Here is a 20,538-nt window from a genome sequence, read left to right as displayed (position 1 = left end):
TTTCGAAGAGTTTTGTAATACAATCATCTACTAAGAATTCATACTTTTCTTTGTTTTAATAAAAACTACATTTTCTCTATCATTTAAAACTCTATTGACATAACTTATATGGTTCCTCTACTCGTGTACCTTAATTATGTAAAATGATTTAGATAGAAAGAAAGTTGAATAATGTATTTTAGGTATGTATAAAGAGGCTTATGGTAATTTGTGGACTAAATAAAATTCGCACCGTTAAAAATTAAACTTCAAGTTTAGTTTGAGTATTTAAATACGATTTTAGAAATCAGAGCCCGAATCACGGCATTCGTGAACGAATAAAACTCCATTCGAATCGAATGAAATTAAATGGCAGCTGTTTTCTCTCTAATGCAATTTAAATGGAACAAGTGAACTCGTTTTAGAATGCTAAAATCTAAAAAAGAAATTTCGTACCGAATTTCATTCGATCACGGATGACATGATTCGGCCCCATCTTTGAGCTATCGTCTCTATCAAGAGGTAAGTATTTTTGTAAGAACAACCCCAATTTGGATATACCGTCCCACCTCGGAAAAGTAATAATTGGCGAAAAAAGTTTACTTAGTTTTTATTAAGAAAGAGTAAATTCTCGCTATACATTCCAGCGAAAAAAATATTGACGGAATTCGCTCTTCTGTGTATTCGTTGTATAGCTTAGTATCCAGCTCTTAAGAAAACGGTCAAAAAAAAATTTCCATTATTTCGTGTGTGTGTGTGTCTAAGGAATTTCGACATCTGATATTTCACAGCCTGTTGCTTCATTCTTTTCTCCAGAAATAATGGAACGGGCATATATTTCCGTTGCAGGCATGGGTTGCCTTTGCTCTTTTTTTACTAAAAACTTTAGAAAACCGTAGTAGAAAGCGTAGCAAATTTCTGCGTACTGCCTTAAGGAAATTTGATACAAGACAATAGAGCTGGAAAACTATCGATGACACTATCGATAGTATCGATGGTTTTTGACTATCGAAAACATCGATGGTTTTGTAAGCAATATCGATAGTTTTCACTCATTCATACATACATATATACAGATGTTGCATGAAGCCAAAAATTGTTGATAAACTTTTGTTTCTTAATAAAAGTATCGACATATTTTAGTACTTCTGTTATGTTTAATGTTTTTTTTTAATCAAAACTATCGATAGTACCATCGATAGTGTCGCCATTTCCGATAGCATCAATACTATCGATGGTTGTGACTATCGACTATCGAAACTATCGATGGCCACGACCATCGCGGTGACAGACAAATTCATTAAATTGTTTTCGGTTGTCCCCTCTCTATCTTCGTCAAAACTTCAAAAAATTCAACATTTTCTCAGTTAGATTACCACGAGATAGTATATGTAATAATTTTCTCCAGATCTCAGCTTGATCCGAGATGTTGCCATTTTTGACCTGGAAATTTCACATAAAATGCTTCAAATTCGAAAATTTTAAAAAGATTATTTCTTGCAAAGCAAGAAAAGGTATCTTCAGTGATTATGCCATCACACTCGATGCATATAAAACACCAGCGTGCTGGTATATGTATTATTTATTTCTTTGCAAATGAGTCGACGATTGTTAATTTTCCTAAAAAAAAATTGTACAATAAATCGTTTTTTAATTTACAATTGCAATATTCCGCAAGAGTATCCATCAAGTAATAATGTTTGTTCGGAGAGATCGTTGTTTAAGTAAACACATCCCTAGAAATAGGAGTGACAGTTTTAAACAGTTTTTTTAATTTTATTGCGGATGCTGGCAGAATGGCCCTTGTTAAGAATATTATTTCCGCAACTTAATTTGAAAATCGAGGAATCTTCTAGAAATAGACGTGGCAATTTTAGGACCAAAGTTAAGGAGTTTAGATTTTATTGTGGACTTTGGCAGAATATCTATTCACTAACAAATGCTTGTTCCGGATTTCTTTTTTGGAAGAGAATGAAGTCGCATTTTGAAGTTATTGCAAATGCGTATTCAAACGAATGTTTTTCTAACAAGCTACAATGCATGAAGAAAGGGGTAACCCGACTTGCCATTTCTGCATAATTAAATTACTTTTTTCATTATGACGTTTTCTGGAAAAATACCCATATTTTATAGATACATAGTACCTAATATGTACACCAAGGTGGTCCTTAAAAGTTTACGATATTTTCAGTCTCAACCCCTCAATCGGTAATACCACGGTCACATATATCACGAATAGAGATGATTAAAGGCCAGTATGCAGGTCTCAAGAAAAGTAAAAACTCTATGTAAAATGGCGTACAAGAAATGGCTAAGAAATTTTCTTGTGAAAATTTTCTTGAGGCAGTACGCAGTTCTTAAGAAATTTACTCTGCTTTCTACTACGGCTTTCTAAAGTGTTATGAAAAAAATAGCACAAGGCCACCCATGCTTGCAACACAAATATATGCCCGTTCCATTATTTCTTGAGGAAAGAGTGAGGCAACAGGCTGGTGAAGTATCATATGTCAAAATTCCTTGGAAATAATAATTTTTTTCTTTACCGTTTTCTTGAGAACCGCACACTGGCCTTAAGGCGTTTCGCACAGGGGCCAAAGTAAATGTAAATAGACATATATTCCCTAATAGACACTCAAAGAATTAAAACGATTATTTTTTCATCTAATACCCAAAATCGATATTATCACATATAAATATTGGTACCGCTTGGAGTCGGTTAAGGCGTGTCGCAAAGGAGTCAAAGGCCAGATGGATTCAAAAAATTAAAAATATTTTGGTTTTTTATTTAATGCCCAAAATCGATACTACTTAAGACGTGAATACAACATACAAATTTCGGTCCCGATTGGAGTCGGTTAAGATGTCCTCATATGGTAATCTGAACTTTGACCGCTATGCGACACGCCTTAACCGACTTAAATCGGGACCAAAATGTATATGTGATATCTTCGACTATAGTAGCATCGACGTAAGGGTTAAGGCCTGGAAAATCTGATGTAAAAATTTGCTTCCTACATTTAAGGGCCACCCTAATGTACATACTAATATACATAGTTATATGTTTATGCATGAAAACTAGTATAACCCAACATTCTCGTGACAAATTTACTTCAACAAAGTTGGTGTGTATAAGATTTGTCACTTTGTTAATCAATTATATTTAATGTTATTGCTGTTTAGTTGTTAGTATATCGTAAATATTTACACAATCATCACACAAAAACTAATAAATATATATCAACATATTGACTCTTTTAATCAAGCTTGTTACTCATTGGAAATGCCCAGCTCATGGACAGGTTAGTACAATACATTACCCGAGCCGCATTAAAATGTTAAAGAAAATGTACATATATTATATACTGAATGTGCGTACATATGTATGTATGTATCTAAGTTCATACATATGTATATAACCATAATTTGGAGAATAAACAATTATAGGAACGATTGTTCGAATTCGAGCTGTTTCCATGCTGCAAAAAGGAAAACAAAAAAAAAACAGAGCTAGAGTCCGACTGATTAATCGGCAACGGAATCGGCGGATTCTTAGCCGATTCTTTTTACTTTTTTCGCACTTCATTCCATGTTATTTATTTTTTACTTTTTTAAAGCCCCTTAAAAGCTTAAAATATTAATGCATCTGAATCCTCCTGTGACAAAAGTGTTCTCATGTTTCGTTTTTATAATGTACGGTGGCGAGCATGTAAATAGGAAAGACACATTTTAGCAAGTTTTGGCCTTTTTCCTTTGTTTAAAAAATTGGTATTATTTTTTTTATGAAAATAAAGCTTACTATCTAAACAAAACCCTGTAAATTAAAATTTCAAACTTTGTAGAACATTTATAAAAATTCGACAAATTTTAAAAAATTTTCATCAAAGTTTAGTATAATGAAGGACTTATCGTGGATTTTGACAATTTTTTGTTCACGCATTTTCTTTCGTACAAAGTAGGTTCGAATTTTTTTGTATAGAGAAAACCAGCAACACTATCCACAAATAAGTTGACAAAATTCAGCGGTGAGTTCTAGCTACTTAAAATTTGAACTTCGTTATAATAAAATTGAAAGGGCTACAAGTCTGCATACTTAGAATGCTTTCGAATCCGAAATCAAATTAAAAATCTGTCGAATTTTTCTATTTTTTGTTGGATAACGAGCTACACTTTCATAAATAAATAACATAAAATAAACATTGAATAAACGAAAGGAAAATAGCCTAAAAATGCTAAAAAAGTCTCTTCCATATTTATATTTTCGTCACTGTATGTATTGTTACGATTATCCTTGAATTAATTGCTGAATTCCTAAATCATTCGGGTTCTTTTCACTGAATTGTTAGATTATTTACGCTATAACAATACTTTCATCATTATTTTAAAATCTGCGGTTACTGTTTATTAACAAACTAGCCGGCCACGGATGCACAAGGCTTCGCCACGAGCTGAATGTATGCATATGAATGTACATTTAAGTATTTTTTCGTCTTTCCTTTATACTATGTATAGAAGATAGCAATTTTAAATAGCTGACACCCCTACTAAAAAAACTTAAAGTTTTTGTACACGCGTTTGTGCACTTTCATTTGGTGTCTAATTTTTTATCCAACGAACGGTCAAGATCTTATAGTTTTTAAACAGGTAACAGGCAACCTTACTCAAACAAATAATACATTATTACACATCCAGAGGCTAAGTCTTTTCATTTGAGAGTGACGGTGCAGAACAGACGCCTACGCTTATTAGAATTGGTTATGGTAATTTACTTAACATGTGGCAACCCTATTAAAATTTTAAATTAACAAGGTCACTCGCCTATCGATACAAAATATATTAGAGAAAATCTCGTCAAAATCTGTTCAGTAGCTTTCGAGATTACCGCGTACATAAAATCTCGACTTTCCTTTATAATATGTATAGATTGTATTGAAAACATATTTATAAGTCAGCAGAAGCTGCATATTTTTACTACTATGAGTACAACTAAGAAATGTAATTTTGGATGGACTGTTTATTTTACATAGAATAAGAAAAAAACTATTCAATAAAGAATTGCAATGCTACATATGTATAAGCGAAAAACAATTTTTTTAGAACATATTTATGTATGTACACAAATCAGTGAATAGATTCTTGGATGATTACTCTTGTCTATGTTTTTCTTTTGTTATTATTATAGTTTATTAAAAGCATTTGTTCTTGAATGAATTTGTATATGAGGCCATGGGAACAGAAGTAGCCTAAACCCACAATTTTTTATTTTTGTTTGTACCTAACTTCTCAAAATAGTTTCAAATGCAATACATTTTGCAGTAAAGGTCGCTTATTCCTTAATTTAATGGTGCTTTATGTAGCTCTGTACCTTAAAATTAAGAAATAATCGACTTTAATTTTAAAATGGATCACATTTGAGACCATTTTAAGTAGGCAAGTACTAAAAGTACTAAAGTACATGGCCTCATTTATGTATGTACATATGTAGGTTGTTTGCTTTTTAAGGAATTTGCATCGGCATCGGCCAAAAATTGGGAATCAGCCGCCCTCAAAACAGAGCACATCATTTATCCACATCAGCGAAGCTTTGCTCAACCCTTCATGCTGTCAGGTGGTTATTGCAGACTTTTGTCCATTGATTTATTTATATGCAGCTGTTAAAAAATACATCCTTTCGTCCTGTTTTTAGAATCCCAGTGCCAGGTGGCAGTTTCTTTCGAAAAGAAATAACAAGCAAATTTTAAAACCAATCCAATTTACCCGAAATGAAATAGGATAATTGTGTATATGTATGAGTAAAGGCCGTCGAAGCCGCTGTTCCTGCTGATTCGTTTTGGTACATTGACTTCCAAAAACCCATACCTAAGACATCGTTGTTATACTCGTATTTACATTTATTTTATAACTTTAATGTGTAACTTTATTGTTCTGCAAGCATTTTATAAATTTTTTCTGAGTTTTGTAATATTTTGCTACGACTCGTATCGATCATTTCCATAAACTCTTTCGTATTAGCTTCGATTTGTACAAGTTGATTTTTCATCGGTTCCGTTGCGGACTCGGTAAGGCTGCAAAAGCGAAAATTAAGTTAACATAATAAAAAGTTAATTTAGTAAATGGCAAGTTTAGTATGTATAAATACTTATATAAATATGTATATTCATTTATAAATATGTATGTATCTATCATTTAAGTAATCCACCAACCTTTTTTCACGCCTAAGGTCGTTGGCTACTTGTGTGTATGTGTCTCGCCACATAGTTAATTCCAATTGCATAGCATCGATATCTTCTGGTATGAAATCCATTAATTTGCCAAACGGATTTACCGACTTAGTCAAATTTTGAATGACATCGCGCAAATTATTCATTTGCCGTGCAGAGCTTTGGCGCCCAATCGAATTGGTCGTTAGGTCCACATCCTGAAAGAGCGATATACATATTTTTTTATTTTTGCCACGGTACGTATTTTTTCTTTAAAGAGGATGATTCAAATTTTTTCCGAAAAATATTTTCGTCTCAAGAGAGCCCAGAGTGAGGGCTCAAGTGAGGGGGGAAGTTTCAGGGCCCTATAGCAATTACCTGTAGATTGAACGTCATACGTTTCCTTCTATTATCGATTTAAGGTTTGTAAATAAGCTCGTTAAATTTCAAAATTTATAAGCACGAGTGATGTTTTTATGGAAAAGGGAAGTAAATAGTTGTTGATATAATTAATTCAGTTAATTCCAATGAGTTTAACGGTACACGGCTGAGAAATAATTGTATTGGCAATCGGAATGCAATTGCAACTAGAGTCGATTTAAGAAACCTGATAACTAGTAGATTAAAGAAATTGAAATGTATGTTAAAGAAAGTCAGAAAACAAGAAATATACATGTGTATCCTGTTTTTAGACCATCTGAAAGAAATTGGAAAATTCTATAAAAATTTATTATGTTTGAAATGCAACCGTGAACACCAGCTGGCAAGGAAACTTGCAAATTCCTGCAAATTTGCAAGTTTCTCAACTTGTGAGAGGATTTTTTCTTATTCTCTGTAATTTTGAGTGTTGTATAATATATGTATAATAAAATATTCAGTACTGGGCCGAAAAACCTTAAAATTACAATGTTACAATGCTGACCGTTTAAACAATGTAAAAAAAAGCTATGAAAATCAGAGTCGTAAATTTTGAAGAAATATGAGCCTATAGTGATTTTTTCATATTCAAAACATATTTACGTTAATAATAATATAACCTTAAATTAAGATTATATTACTGGAAGGATTTTTTTCGAGATTTTCGTCTCGCCAAAATGGTAATAATACCGTCGAAATTGCGTTCGCGAAGTAAATCCTTATCTAAATTTAGAATAATCAGATGAACGAGTCCATATTCTTACATGCTAACACAAAGCGGTTTTGGATCAATTTAAATTTTGAAAATTATACTTCGCTAGGTCAATTCGTTACCATCATCGACGGCTACAAATAAAGAATCATTTCCGCTTTGGCGAACGTAGAATGCACTTCCCACCTCGGCCATCGAAGCCGTCATCTGAAACTGCTCAGCAATGATTGGAAGGCATCGAAGGGTGCAGGGGGCAAAACTCATGTTTGGCCTTAAGTTCGGAAGTTCTATCTATTTTATTTTATTTTTTGCCCTCAATGAGCGGACTGGAGAGGATGAAATGCTGTCATCGTGATCGGAACTATGCAGAAGTTTCAAGTCTCTAGCTTTTCGGTAAGTTAATTTAAAATCGATTGAAAATTAAAAAAATATAAAGTACACATGTTAAGCTATGGATAAGTCGCATTTTATAATGTTTTTCATAAAGCTTTTTGCAACCCCAGAAAAACTAAAGAATTTGAGCATGATGTTTTGCAAAACAAAAATAATTCTAATAACAAATTTTATAACAAAGCTTTCTTAGATATTTAGAATTTTGAACCAATTAATTTTGTCGTGGTCTTCATCTATGATCCATCGGCCCATGCTTTAATCCGGCCCTGGTAGGACCCCAGGTTTGTTAATATTCAGTTAAAACTTAATTTATTAAGACCACATAAAATTTAATGAAAGGTATTCGAGTTCGGGTGGAGGTATTTTCGCCTGTTTGTCAACTCATCTATGAAAGTAGATGGGCCTGAAAAACTGCATAATCAAAAAAATTAAAAAAAAAATTTAATCTGACGAATTTGTGCATACATGTAAATTCATACGTATGAATCGCTTACCTTTTCATTCTTCCCAATGGAATTAGTTCCTTTTTGCTGTTGCATTAACTCCTTTTGCGTCTCTAGTATTTGTTGTACCAAATGTCCTTGTTGTTCTGCATTATTTTCAACGCCACTCTCTTCAACCCTATTTACTTCTTCGACTGACTCCACTATGTTTACAGTATTTGCATCCTCTATGACAACCAAATTTTCACCATCGTCATCCAAGTCGCCAAAGCTCTCCAATTTTACATTGATACCCGACAGTTTAACTTGATCATTAGGCTGTAACACGATCTCTATATTACGATCACGTCTCCGAGGTGCACCAGGACGTGCCGACGCCGGCCGGGCGCTTGGTGGGCGTAACGAAGTGCGAGGTCGATTTGCAAAATTACTGGTGTTACTGTCATGCGAATTTTCTCGAGTGAATGTATGCTCGCGTCTGACCTCTGTGGGTGTAGGCGGAACGGCGGTGGGAGGGGGTGCTGCTGACTGATTTGGACTTTGTGGCTTTATATTTGTGTTTGTATTTTGGAATTGCATTGAATTTGATTTTTGTTGCTGTAAAATTGATTTCTGTACTAGCTCTGGCATCTCTTGAAGTGACAATTCGTTGTTTTGCATTGTTCCATTTGATGTTTTCAGCAGTGAAATCGTGTCGTTCATATTATCATTTCCGTCCTTCATTCCATTCGTCATTGTCTTATGGTCGTCTCTTGCCACCACATTGACGCTTGACCGACGGCTGCTTCCTGATGATCTTCTATGTCTTGCCGAAGACTTGCGACTTTCAACATCATTGGATGTTCTTATAGATTGTTTGAGAATATCTACTGAAGGATCATTCTCCAATAAGATTTCGGATCCCATTACATTTGGTTCCAATGTTTTGCTATTTCGTCGCTGATTTTCAATAGGGTTACTTTTATTTGCCATTTCTGATGGCTCTTTTTCCATCTTCAGTTCCAGCGCAATACTATCATCCTTTGTTGTCATGTGCAGCTCGTTGTTTGTCAAAGACACAGTTTCCGCTTCTTTAGGTACATCATTTTTTACTGGCGAAGGAGTCTTCTCTTTAGAGCCAGTTCTGCTTTTTAAAAGTTTGGGCTTCTCTGTAGGCTTTTCACTTCTCTTGCCAGCTTTTTCGTTGGGGTCTTTAGAAATCTGGTTTTTCGCCGTTTTAGCAGGTTTCTCTTTTTCTCTCTCTTCAACATGCTTCTTTGATGGTTTCTCAGCTTTTGTCGGAGGTGAGATGGACTTAACGACTTTTTTGGTCGCGTCTTTAGTTTTTACATCTTTAACTCTATTTTCCTTGTCTTTGTATTTTTCGTTTGCTTTGTCTTTATTCTTTTTTTCAGTTTGTTTATCATGGACCTTTGACTTTGTGCCGCTTGTCGGAACCCCCAGTCCCTTGCCGTTAATCACTTGTTCGACAGCACTTTTCCAATCTAATTTCTTTTCAATAACTTCCCCCATTAATTGTAATAGTTCGTTGGTCTTCTCTGGCTCTTGTCCGGCAACTATTTTTGAGGTCCGTACAGTTAAATTTTGATTGGATATGATTTCTGAAAACAATTAGTTGGAAATAGAGTTTTTACAAAAATTAGTTTTTAATAAATAAGTGAATACATATACATGCTGCCAAGTTTTTAGCTGAGCGTTTCTTCCAATTATTGATGTTTACTGCGTACCGCCGCTCGGTAGGACCCTGCTTGATAGCTTAGTATTAAAAACTGGACAAATAGCCCCCCTTTTTCTTTTTCAAAATGCACAAACCGCAATATTTCAGAAATATTACCGTAATTTTGCTCCTAGAAAAGTAGGTCGGTTTGACCGCCCTGCACAGGACCTTGAAGGCGACAGAGAAAATCTTTATACATAAAGTGCTCAGCGTAGGGTAAACAGAGCACGCACCAGGGGAGGTATTATCTCACTACTGTTTTAGCTTATGGCCTTAAACGGACTGGTAGAGATGCTGGTGAGTAGCAGCTGTCCGATGAAAGCCCACGTGGACGTCGTTGCACCTTTAATTAGGCGTAAATTTCTGCGCACCTTTTATATTCAAGGGTACTTGAACCTGGTGACTAAATGCTCTGCGAACAGTAAACACACAGCAAATCGTAATAATACCGATACCGATACCGATACCGGCATAGCGGGTCGCCCTCATTGAAATCAGTGGCACTTAACGCCCGTTGACTGCGTAGGTAAGGCTCCTGTACCTAGGGCTGCGGTCAAACTTAGAGACACCGGGTGTTTAACTAAATCAGGATATGGACACTTTAGAAGTCATGGAATTATCGCCTTTATCTCTGTTAATACGGATCATCGCATGGCTAGACTGGCTATTTGGCACAGAAGAATGTACAATGAAAACATCCCATGAGGCGGCTGTTGGAGTTTTGGGGAGGGATTCTGCAGAAGATCAACGGGCCAACGACATAAACATAGTGCGGCGGATTAAAATACAGCGGCTACGCTGGCTTGGCTATGTCATACGAATGGATGGAAACGCTCCAGCTGTGAAACTACATATACTATATACAATGCGGGTCGCTATGCTGGTAGCAGGGGAAGAGCAAAGCCCCTTTTGCGATGAAAAGGCCAGGTGGAGAAGGACTGGGCTTCACTTGGCATTTCTAAATGGTGTGGACTCGGCCAGAAACTCGTAGGCGGTTACAGCGTCAATTAAAAGGACGGTGAACCTCTTAACAGATACGTCGATGCCATGGCGTATCAACTACATGTGGTAGCGATAGAAGTCATACTTCTTCTTATGAGATCGGTTATGTCAAATTGGCGTCTGTTTTGCTTTGTTTACATATCAAAAAATAAATAAATAAAATTTAAAAAAACTCAGAGCGCGCGGAAGAAGTGAAACTTAATAGAGGAAATGCCAGAAAGAACGAAATGTGCGATATTAATACACATGTACATATTTTCTAATATACAAGAAAGATATTTATTTCAATTTTTTTTTAACGACCTTTAATTTTTTATTTTTATAACCAACTGCAATTTTACCTAGTAGATTGTGGTAACTAACTTAAGATATGAAAAGTTTTATTTCAATATTATTAATTTTACTGGTAGCCGCTCCTTTGGTTGTTGAATTATTTCTACTATTACCCATTTCCAGTGAAAACCTTTAAAAAACTAAAATCATATTACACATCTAAAGGTCAACTCCTGTGGCAACCCCTTTCATGAAACTCTGCGGCAGAGAAATCTTGGAATTCAATTTTCTAGCATGTGGCAACTCCTTTCGTGGAACTAAAGCCTTTCATGGCCGAAGGACAATGCCTTTCATGTGACACCTCATACAGATACAGATTTTATGACTTGGTGTTAAATATTTAACGCAACCATCTCCGAACTCGTGTAAGAAGTTTCACTTAAAAAAAATAATAATAATAAAAATTACTACAATCAACACTCAATTCACAATTCAAGAACCCACTCAAAAACATAGGTAAAGCCGCTTAGGAAGAGCTAAGTGATATACACACCCACACTGGTGTTGTTAAACTGATCCGCCATTTGTATTTTGTAAATCTGATTTTCCGACTCGTAATCAAAGACCTTAAGAACCGTTCATTGTACAGTTTTAAGCGATTTAAATTTTTTCGCCGTATTGGGTCCGCTATTTTGAATTTTTCCAACCTGGCCATAGATTCGTAATAAGCTGCCCCAAGAACCCCAGAGGGAAACTTTTCAAGCGAATCGGATCGACTTTAAATTTTTGGCCGCCATATTGGGTTCGCAATTATGAATTTTTAAAATCATGCTCTAGGTTCGTAATCAGCAACCTCAAAAATATAAGAACCTGTTGTTACTTTTTCTTTTTTAGTGTTGGGTTCTCCGGTGGTAAAAAAGTTGTAAAGCAAAATCTAATTTACGGTTAGTTTAGACGCCATATTTGAGACGCCATGTTGAATTTTTGAAAAGACCACACCTTAATCTTTGTAATCCGTCCTATAAAGTTTTGGCCATCGTAGTGTACCGATTGACGTTATATGGAAATGAATTTTAACCCGCATCCCTTACATCGCAACGTTTGGCACGTTTCCGGTCGTGATCTAAGCGTCGTACAAAAAAAAATGTACATATAAAAGTTGTAGGGAATGAATATGACATGTATTTTCAACAGAAATTGTCGAAAACTGGAAAAAAACTGTGACAATGTAAAGTTTTTCGCGGTTTTGGCTAACTATTTACAAAAAAAAAAATTTTAACTTTCTATATATACAAATTTTAATTGAACCCCTTTTTACGAAAATCTCAAAAACCCCAAAAAAACTAAAATCCAAGATGAAATTTTGGGGCAAGACCGTGGATCCATGTCATCTACGTATCAAATAGAAGTAAACTGAATCAAAAACTCGCTGTTACAATTTTTTTTTTAGAAGAAGGCTATTTTTACTGGGCTAATGAATATAAACAATTTTCTTCTTAGAAGGAATCGCAACATACCATTCTAATATTCTTTGAATTAAAAATCAGTACGAAGTAGAAATATGTAAGTACAAAGCAGAACCATTTCCAAACAAATACATAACAACAATAAGATCCCTTCATTACATATTTTACTTTAATGACCGAATGAAGTGAGATAGGGCGTTTTTGAACCGAATTCTGAGTTAGGGCGTTCTTCAATCAAATTCTGAGATAGGCAGTTCTTCAACCAAATTCTCAAATAGGGCGTTCTTGAAAATTTTTTTGAGATAGGGCGTTTTTGAACTAGCTGCCGAGATATGTAGGTCGATCTTCCACTCAGCAGTCGATATAGTGTATCACTATGACATCTACTTTGCCAATTACCTTCTAGGTCAATCAAAACTGGTAGCAACTCTATCGTTAGCTGTTTACTTACTTATGACATCAATCATTTTCTGTAAAAATTTCATCTTATCATCGCGATCTTTGATGTTATCTGAGTTTAACTCCTCTGGCGTGTACAAACCAACAAAACAACCAGTTTCTTTAATGACCTATTAAGCATAAAAATTATATAGGTCAATTAGTTCAAATTATGAGTACAGGTGTGCAAGTATGTTTACCAACTTCAACAAATAACTTACGGCATTGAAAACATCGTGTAGAAAGCGAAATGGTGGTTTCGTCAATAACTTCTCCGTTAAGGGAGGCTTCTTCACGTATTTGCCCAACGTTTGCTGGGTACGTTTTATCACAGATGAGTCCACATCACCCATTTTTGTGAATGAGCTTATTTTTGATTATTGTTTAATTGTGCCCCCTTTTCCATTAATTTTGCTGAACCAATTAAACGGTTAGCGATTCACTAATAACAAGCACATTTTCATTGTTTGGATGAATTCAACACATATGATGAGTTTTGTTATGGACATTCGTTGGCTTGGTTACTCATACATACTTTCACTTTTCGTAGCATGGATTTTATGGTGATGCCAATAATTGATTTAATTGTTGTGCGAATTCCTTAACTTTTTTCTTTCATATTGAAGTATTCTTATAAAGAATTTACACATTTACACCTCAATATTTACACCTCAATATTTTTTGGCGTGAAATATATTTTTTTACATTCTTTATCGAAAAAAAGAAGACACCTGTTATTTTATTTCGTCATGCAATTCGAAAATCTCGAAAAAAATTCCCGAAATTTTTGAAGTAACGGAGAAGTATCTTTATTTAATTGTTTGCAGTTAATAAACTATTTGTCGGAGAAAATCAGTTAAGGTATCAAAATGTGCGGAATTACCTCAGCTTTCCCTGAGAGTGTGAGATAGATTAAAATAAAAAATGTTTGCATTAAAAACTCGAATTTTTTTATTTTTTTATGAACTTTATCATGTGTGATTTTTTTTTAACCTGAATAGTTGCCAAACCTTATGGAGTACGCTGTAAAAATTTGAGAATGGAAACACAAAAACTGTATAAGTTACAAGTTTTTTCATAGCTACGTACATAAACTTTAGTATAAACCAGGGACATGAACCCGATGAAAAATTTGGTCGGTTCGGTTCAGCGGTTTGAACCGTTTTTGCACTTTTGGATTGGTTCGTCAAAGCGGTTTTTTGGTCTTTGAATCGGGGTTTCGGTTCGGTTCAACGGTTCGAAAGACAAAAAAAAAAAAAACAGGCAAGTTTAAGTGTCAAGTGTCAAGTGCAACAACGCGCAAGGTTAAGAGGTCTGTCAAATGACATGGGTAGGCAACCCATTGATATTCTCACATGGTAAACAAACATGGTAGGTATTACCATGTTTAACAAAAAGAAAAAATAGTGGGTACATTTATCTATTGAAAATTGGTTGAAACCAACCTTTAAACCTTTATGGAAAGCGGTTCGGGTTTCAGTTCGGATCAAAGATTTGTGGAAATATCCGGTTCGGTTAATAGTTCAGTTAATTAATAGAAAAAAGCGGTTTTCCGGTTCAAACCCGGTTCACGTCCCTGCTTTTAACAATTTCAATGATACTACTTTAATTCCATACAATATTAAAAGCCATATCCCCGTCTGAGATCAAATTCCGGGTTGTATGAGAGTGTGTAGCGAGGCACTGTAGGTCCCAGACCACAAAAGCATACAGGGCAACGAGGAGGCTGGCAGACCAGCTAGAGAAGCAGCAGCCCTCGACCTATAGTACCAGAACCTTTCCTCGCAGTACTACCTCATACCCTTAGGGAAGAGTTAAGAGCAGAACAACGTCAGCTAAGTTGAGCACATTGAGAGAACACGACAGGACTAAGGCAGGCGAAACAATTTTTTATGAGTTAAAAAACCGAAATATCTGGGAGGATTGTTGCCAGGGGTCACGCATATTCAATCTCTGCCGCTTTTCAAACTGCTTGGTTCCATCAGAGCACTAGGGCTGGACGAGGTATTATGATGGGCTCTAAGAGCACAATAGACCCAAGGTCGTAGTGCACATCCTACTATCAGTTCTATCTATGATCTACACTTTTGTCTAACCTACCTTCATGATCTTTATAATAAAACTCATAATTTAAAGTTAAAATTGGATTTCTACGTTTCGGACTAAATTTAACGTTATTTTATGATTTTTTACTTTTTCTGTCAACAATAATAGCATTTTTTGAGTTTTAATTTTTTCGGTCAACTTTTGATTTTTATTCATTTTTCAATCATACTATTACCGTTATTTTCAGACTTCATTTTTTATATCATAAGATTTAAGCAGTATCTAAAGGTTTAATATCTCCGTAATTAAAAGCAATAATCTCACAAGCCTGGAAGCTAGCTTTACTATAATGTACCATTCGCTTATTTATTTAAGCTACTAAAATATTTTGGTGAGGCCTCATGAGAATATTGGAAGAGTTTCTGGCATCGAAACTACCATTTTCACATGCGCAAGCACACACTTGAATTGAGCATTATACTGGCTTAAACGGTTGTTGGTTGAAAAACGGGCTACAAAACTGCACACTCAAAAGAAATAAAGATTGCAACATTGATGTATATGTATGTGTATGGTTTTGGTTGTTTAATGTTTAATGTTTCAGACTGAAGTCGAAATAAAGACGATTTAAAAACAACAAAAACGGATTGTTTTATTTCAACACGACCCACAGTGTTTCGACTATATGGAGGCAGGTAGAAAAAAGTCATGGTGGGGGTTGGTAAAAAAACCGGTTTGACTTAGAGAGGGAATAGTAAAAGTCATAAGTACCAAATTTTACATTATTTACTCACCCCCCTTCTTCACGAACGATATATTTCCAAAAAAATACGGGAATGGGCGCGATACCGACTAATCAGTTTAGCTGCATTTGGCGCTGAACCCATTACAGAAAGTGTTCCTTTTTCAACTGTAATTAATTATTTAAATGTCGTGGAATAATCAGGTGAAGGTATTTATCATTTATTTGGTATTTTCCTATTTTCTTACCAAAAAATTTACTTTGAAATGTAGATGCTAAAGATTATTAGTAAAAAAAAAATGTGAGTACCGGTCCGTCAGGTCTTGAAATTAGACTAATATTTTAAAGAATTGTATGTAGTTTTCGAATATATAATTTGCAAATATATGTAATTTTTGATTTTCTTAATTTTTGATTTTTAGCTTCTTTTTGAATAATTTAGCGAAAAGAATTGTTGGACAATGAAAAAATCCCACCAGATATTGGGGAAAAAAGCGAGTATTGACACCTAAGTCATTTTATTGTATAACCATTGTTTTCTGAGAGTGGAAAGCAGGAAACAAAAATTACCCAAAATTCCATCACGTTTAATGACTGGGCCCACATTTTTTGTGAGTTTTGAACGTTATAGTAATCCAGTGTTCGCCATATTTTATATTTAGGGTTTTCTAATAAAATAAAGACTACAAACTAAATTTCATCGAAATCGGATGAAATTTAATGTTTCCGCCCACAAGAGTAGAGGGCGTGGCAATTATTCCACCTTTACAAAATTTCATAATTCTCTATTTCTAAGTAAAACTAGAGCACATGTCAAGTTTAAGTGAAATCGGTGCAGGTGTACTATCATTTCCACCTGCCTCCATATAGTCGAAACACTGTGCGACCTTGAGCTCAAAAAAATCAACATAATCTTTTATTTATTTTATTTATTTATTTGTTACAGTCATCTGACCTATGCATCCAATGGGCGGTTGGAAAGGACTAGTTTCAAAGCTGCCTCTTACAGACTTCTCTACAGGCAGGTGATCTGAATGGACGAGATCCAGAGTCGCGCAGTTTAATCGGAAGAAAGGACTAGTTTCCATGCCGAACCTTTCTATTTCACACATTATGAGCGGCCTGAATAGACGAGATCCAGAGTAAGCCCGCTAGAAGGGAGGGAAAAGACTAGTTTCCATGCCTTCCTATTTAATATCCAATGTTCTGCAGTGCTTAAGTAACAACCTTTTGAAGGTACCAACGTTATCACAATTTTTTAAGTGAAACTTCTTTAGCGGCGGTTGGTTGGTTGGGAGTAAACTGGCAAATTCAACGGAAATTGCACACGGAAATGATGCAACGGAAATGGTGCAAAGTAGATGGTTTGGGCTGGCACAAGTGCTTCTTGAGTGTATGCACATGGTATTGATATAACAAAAACTTGCTAATAAAAGGTTAAAGAATAACACTTAGAAAAAGACCAATGCAAGAATGAAAGTAAAGATTTATTTATTTATTTAATTCTTACAGCTTAATTAAGCCTAGCTTAAACTTATATGCATATTAAACTGCATCACTCCCCATACAAGAAAAAATCGCTACTATTTTTCCATTGGAATTATAAAATCTATTATATTTTAAAACGTCCACCAAAATATTTCGGAAAAATATTAAGATTTAAGTAGCTGGAGTTTTTTATGAATAAAAATAGTTTCTTAAAGTTTTTTTTTTTGAAAAAATCCCTTCAAATGACAAAATGGCTTAAGCTTAAAAAATTTGCAGAAAAATATTTTTAAAAAATTAAAAAAAAAATTTTGAACGGAATCGTAATGAGATTTTTGATGCTGTTTTTTAACTTTTTTTAAAGATTGGTATAACANTGTCCCAATAATTTTTTTTAAAGATTGGTATAACAAAAACTTGAATAACTGAACATAAACTCTTCTGATTTAGACTTAGGAGGTGTCATTAGAAAGGTATTTTCTCTACCCCCTTTATTTCTTTGCTAATAAACTCATTCAAAGGATGAAAGAGAAAGGTAGGATGAAGGAACGTCATTCAAAGTTGAATTAAGGTGTGTTGGTATTTAAAAAAAATTATTGGGACATGAATGACTTTTTTTTTGGACAGAAATAAAAACAGTGTGTAAATACCTTTCAACTGAGATCCCATAAGTCTAAATCAGAATAGTTTTGGCCCAGTTATTCAAGTTTTTCGTAAATCAATCTTTGAAAAAAGTAAAAAAACAGCATGAAACATCGCATTCTTACGATTCCGTTTAAAAGATTTTTAAATATTTTTATGCAGATATTTTAAGCTTAATCTGTTTTGTCATCTGAGGGGACTTTTTTCAAAAAGTTTTTTAAGAAACTATTTTTATTCGTAAAAAACTACATTTTCGGAGGTATTTTCAAATGGGTCCAGCTCACTTAAATCTTAATATTTTTCCGAAATATTTTGGTGGACGTCTTAAAATATAATAATTTTGTAATCCCGGCGGAAAAACCGCAACTTTTTTTGGTGATGCACTCTAATGTATCTACATATGTATGNTATTTAGGATCTATAATTTAAAGCCTAGACAAAGTATAAAGTATAGGCCATTTATATGGACACCAACTGCAGTGAAAAACAATGAGGCATACTTTCAAAACAAACCATTACAATGATTGCTCTATTTGGCTGCGGTTGAGCCACCGCGTATGCATGCAAAGTCCGAAACAAGCATCTAAACAGCGATTCACAGATTTGATCTAGTGAGGCGGTTTGTGAAGAGCCTCGGCTGCTTTTCGGATACGTCCGGAAGGGTATATGTTGGCGTAATGCAACATTATACTTGGTGCGTATGCATTGCGATTGAAAGTCTGGAAGATTGCCCATGCATCACTAAATAGGAAGGATCCTACAATAATTATACAATTTTTGTTTAAATTCATTCATATTGCTTGATTTAACATCATTTGGTAATTCATTAAAGCATCTTAATCCTTTATAATACAAGTTACATTTATCTGCTTCCGTTTTATAAGCAGGTAGATTGAAATCATTTTTATTTCGAGTATTTTTGGAGTGTACATTATTGACATACTTTATGTTGCTTTTTAAGTAATCAGGCAAGTTGCCATCTATAATGTTCAAAATAAATTTCATTGTGTAGTAAAAAAGTTGTTATTTAACACTCAGCCAATTTAATTCGGCCAACATGTCTCTGATGGGTGTGTCATAACGTTTTCTAAGGATAAATCGCATGGCTCTGTTCTGTTGCTTTTGCAATTTATAAATTTGACTATCTCTCATTATGAAAAAAATAGTTGGACAATAAATAAAATGAGGTTCGATTATAGATCTATATACCATCGTCTTATACCTTCTACTCAAGTATCTGCAGGTTCTCTGCGTAAAGTATAATTTTTTTGCGATCTTGCCTACAGTATAATCAATGTGTTCGTTAAAGACTAGTTTATCATCGATCTTTATTCCTATGTATTTGAATGTATTAACTTTTTCCAGTGCTTCGTTGTTTATATTTAGAGTTAGCAACTCACTGTTCTCAAAATTTCGCCTTGATATAACCATAAACTTAGTTTTATTGACATTCAATTTAAGTCTGTTCAAACATAACCAATCGTATACTTTATTTAAGTCATCTTGCAATTTAGAGGCTATTTCAGCTATATTTTCTCCATTTAGCGTAAGCAACGTATCATCAGCAAATAACTTAATATCGCAATACTTTATGCATATATATTGAACAAAATTGGAGCTAGCGCAGATCCTTGAGGCAGTCCGACAGATACACTTCTTTTATCGGATATTTATGATCCAATTGCAGCTCGATACCATTTACGCCTATATTGAATAACTTTTTTTGTAACAGTTTTTGGTCGATCGTCTCAAAGGCACGTTTTAAGTCTAAGAATACAGCTATTATATGTTTATTCCTGCTTAGGTATTCTTTCCAGTTAGCAATGACCAGGTTCAAAGCGCTTTCACAGAAATGCCTTTTACAGAAATCTAATTGTTGTGGTATAATAATCTTATTATTTTCCAAATATTGTACAAGCTGATTTTTAACCACTGTTTCAAGTATCTTTTCATCACAGGGCAATGTGTTTGTCTAATCTCGTCAGTTTTAATAGTATTTTTTGTTTTCTCCACTGGTACGACAATGGAAGTTTTAAAGTAACTAGTGTTCGCCCAGCGGTTGAAATTCAACCGATAAAATTAAGGATAGTTTATGTAAGTTGAATGAGCTAAAATAACATTAGTTGGAATGGGTTAAGTGGAGGGGAGTTTAGCTTAGTACTTGGCATAACATAACATAACCATAACATGAGAATAAATAACATAACATATGAAGCATAACACACCACAATATTACATCGCACACTCTTCAGTTGTATTTCCTTTTTATCCCTTTTTTCACCTCTATCTAAATCTTATTTATTTTGGTTCATTTTATGCCAAATGATGTTGCCTTTGATGCCACATCAAGTGATATCATGTCATGTGGTGAAATTGGGTGTGGTGAGCTGCGGTGTGGGGGAATTGGGTGTAGAAGTTACGGTGTGGTGAATTTAGGTGTGGTGGATTCAGGTGTGGTGAGTTAAGTTATGGTGAGAAAGTTGAGGTGTGGTGAGTTGAGGTGAGTTAAGGTGTGGTGAGAAAGTTGAGGTGTGGTGAATTAAGGGTGGTGGATTTAGGTGTGTTGGATTTAGGTGCGGGGGTTAA

General features: G+C 34.6%; 1 protein-coding gene across 1 annotated transcript; it reads right to left on the bottom strand.

Annotated features, from left to right (window-relative positions):
• Positions 1-5,860: 5,860 nt before the first annotated feature.
• On the bottom strand, positions 5,861-13,732 carry LOC108375477 (TRAF3-interacting protein 1-like). Its single transcript, XM_017631606.1, has 5 exons — positions 13,259-13,732; positions 13,051-13,168; positions 8,193-9,742; positions 6,180-6,394; positions 5,861-6,041 (listed from the first exon to the last, which is right to left on the bottom strand). Exons 1-5 carry the CDS (start codon positions 13,388-13,390, stop codon positions 5,894-5,896), a joined length of 2,163 nt encoding a protein of 720 aa, XP_017487095.1. The 5' UTR covers positions 13,391-13,732; the 3' UTR covers positions 5,861-5,893.
• Between the last annotated feature and the right edge of the window lie 6,806 nt (positions 13,733-20,538).

The sequence above is a fragment of the Rhagoletis zephyria genome, unplaced genomic scaffold (assembly GCF_001687245.7).
Source record: "Rhagoletis zephyria isolate East Lansing unplaced genomic scaffold, Rhagoletis_zephyria_1.1 Rzeph_scaffold_09001, whole genome shotgun sequence".
Classification (NCBI taxonomy): domain Eukaryota; kingdom Metazoa; phylum Arthropoda; class Insecta; order Diptera; family Tephritidae; genus Rhagoletis; species Rhagoletis zephyria.
This window is presented reverse-complemented; position numbering and strand designations above follow the sequence as displayed.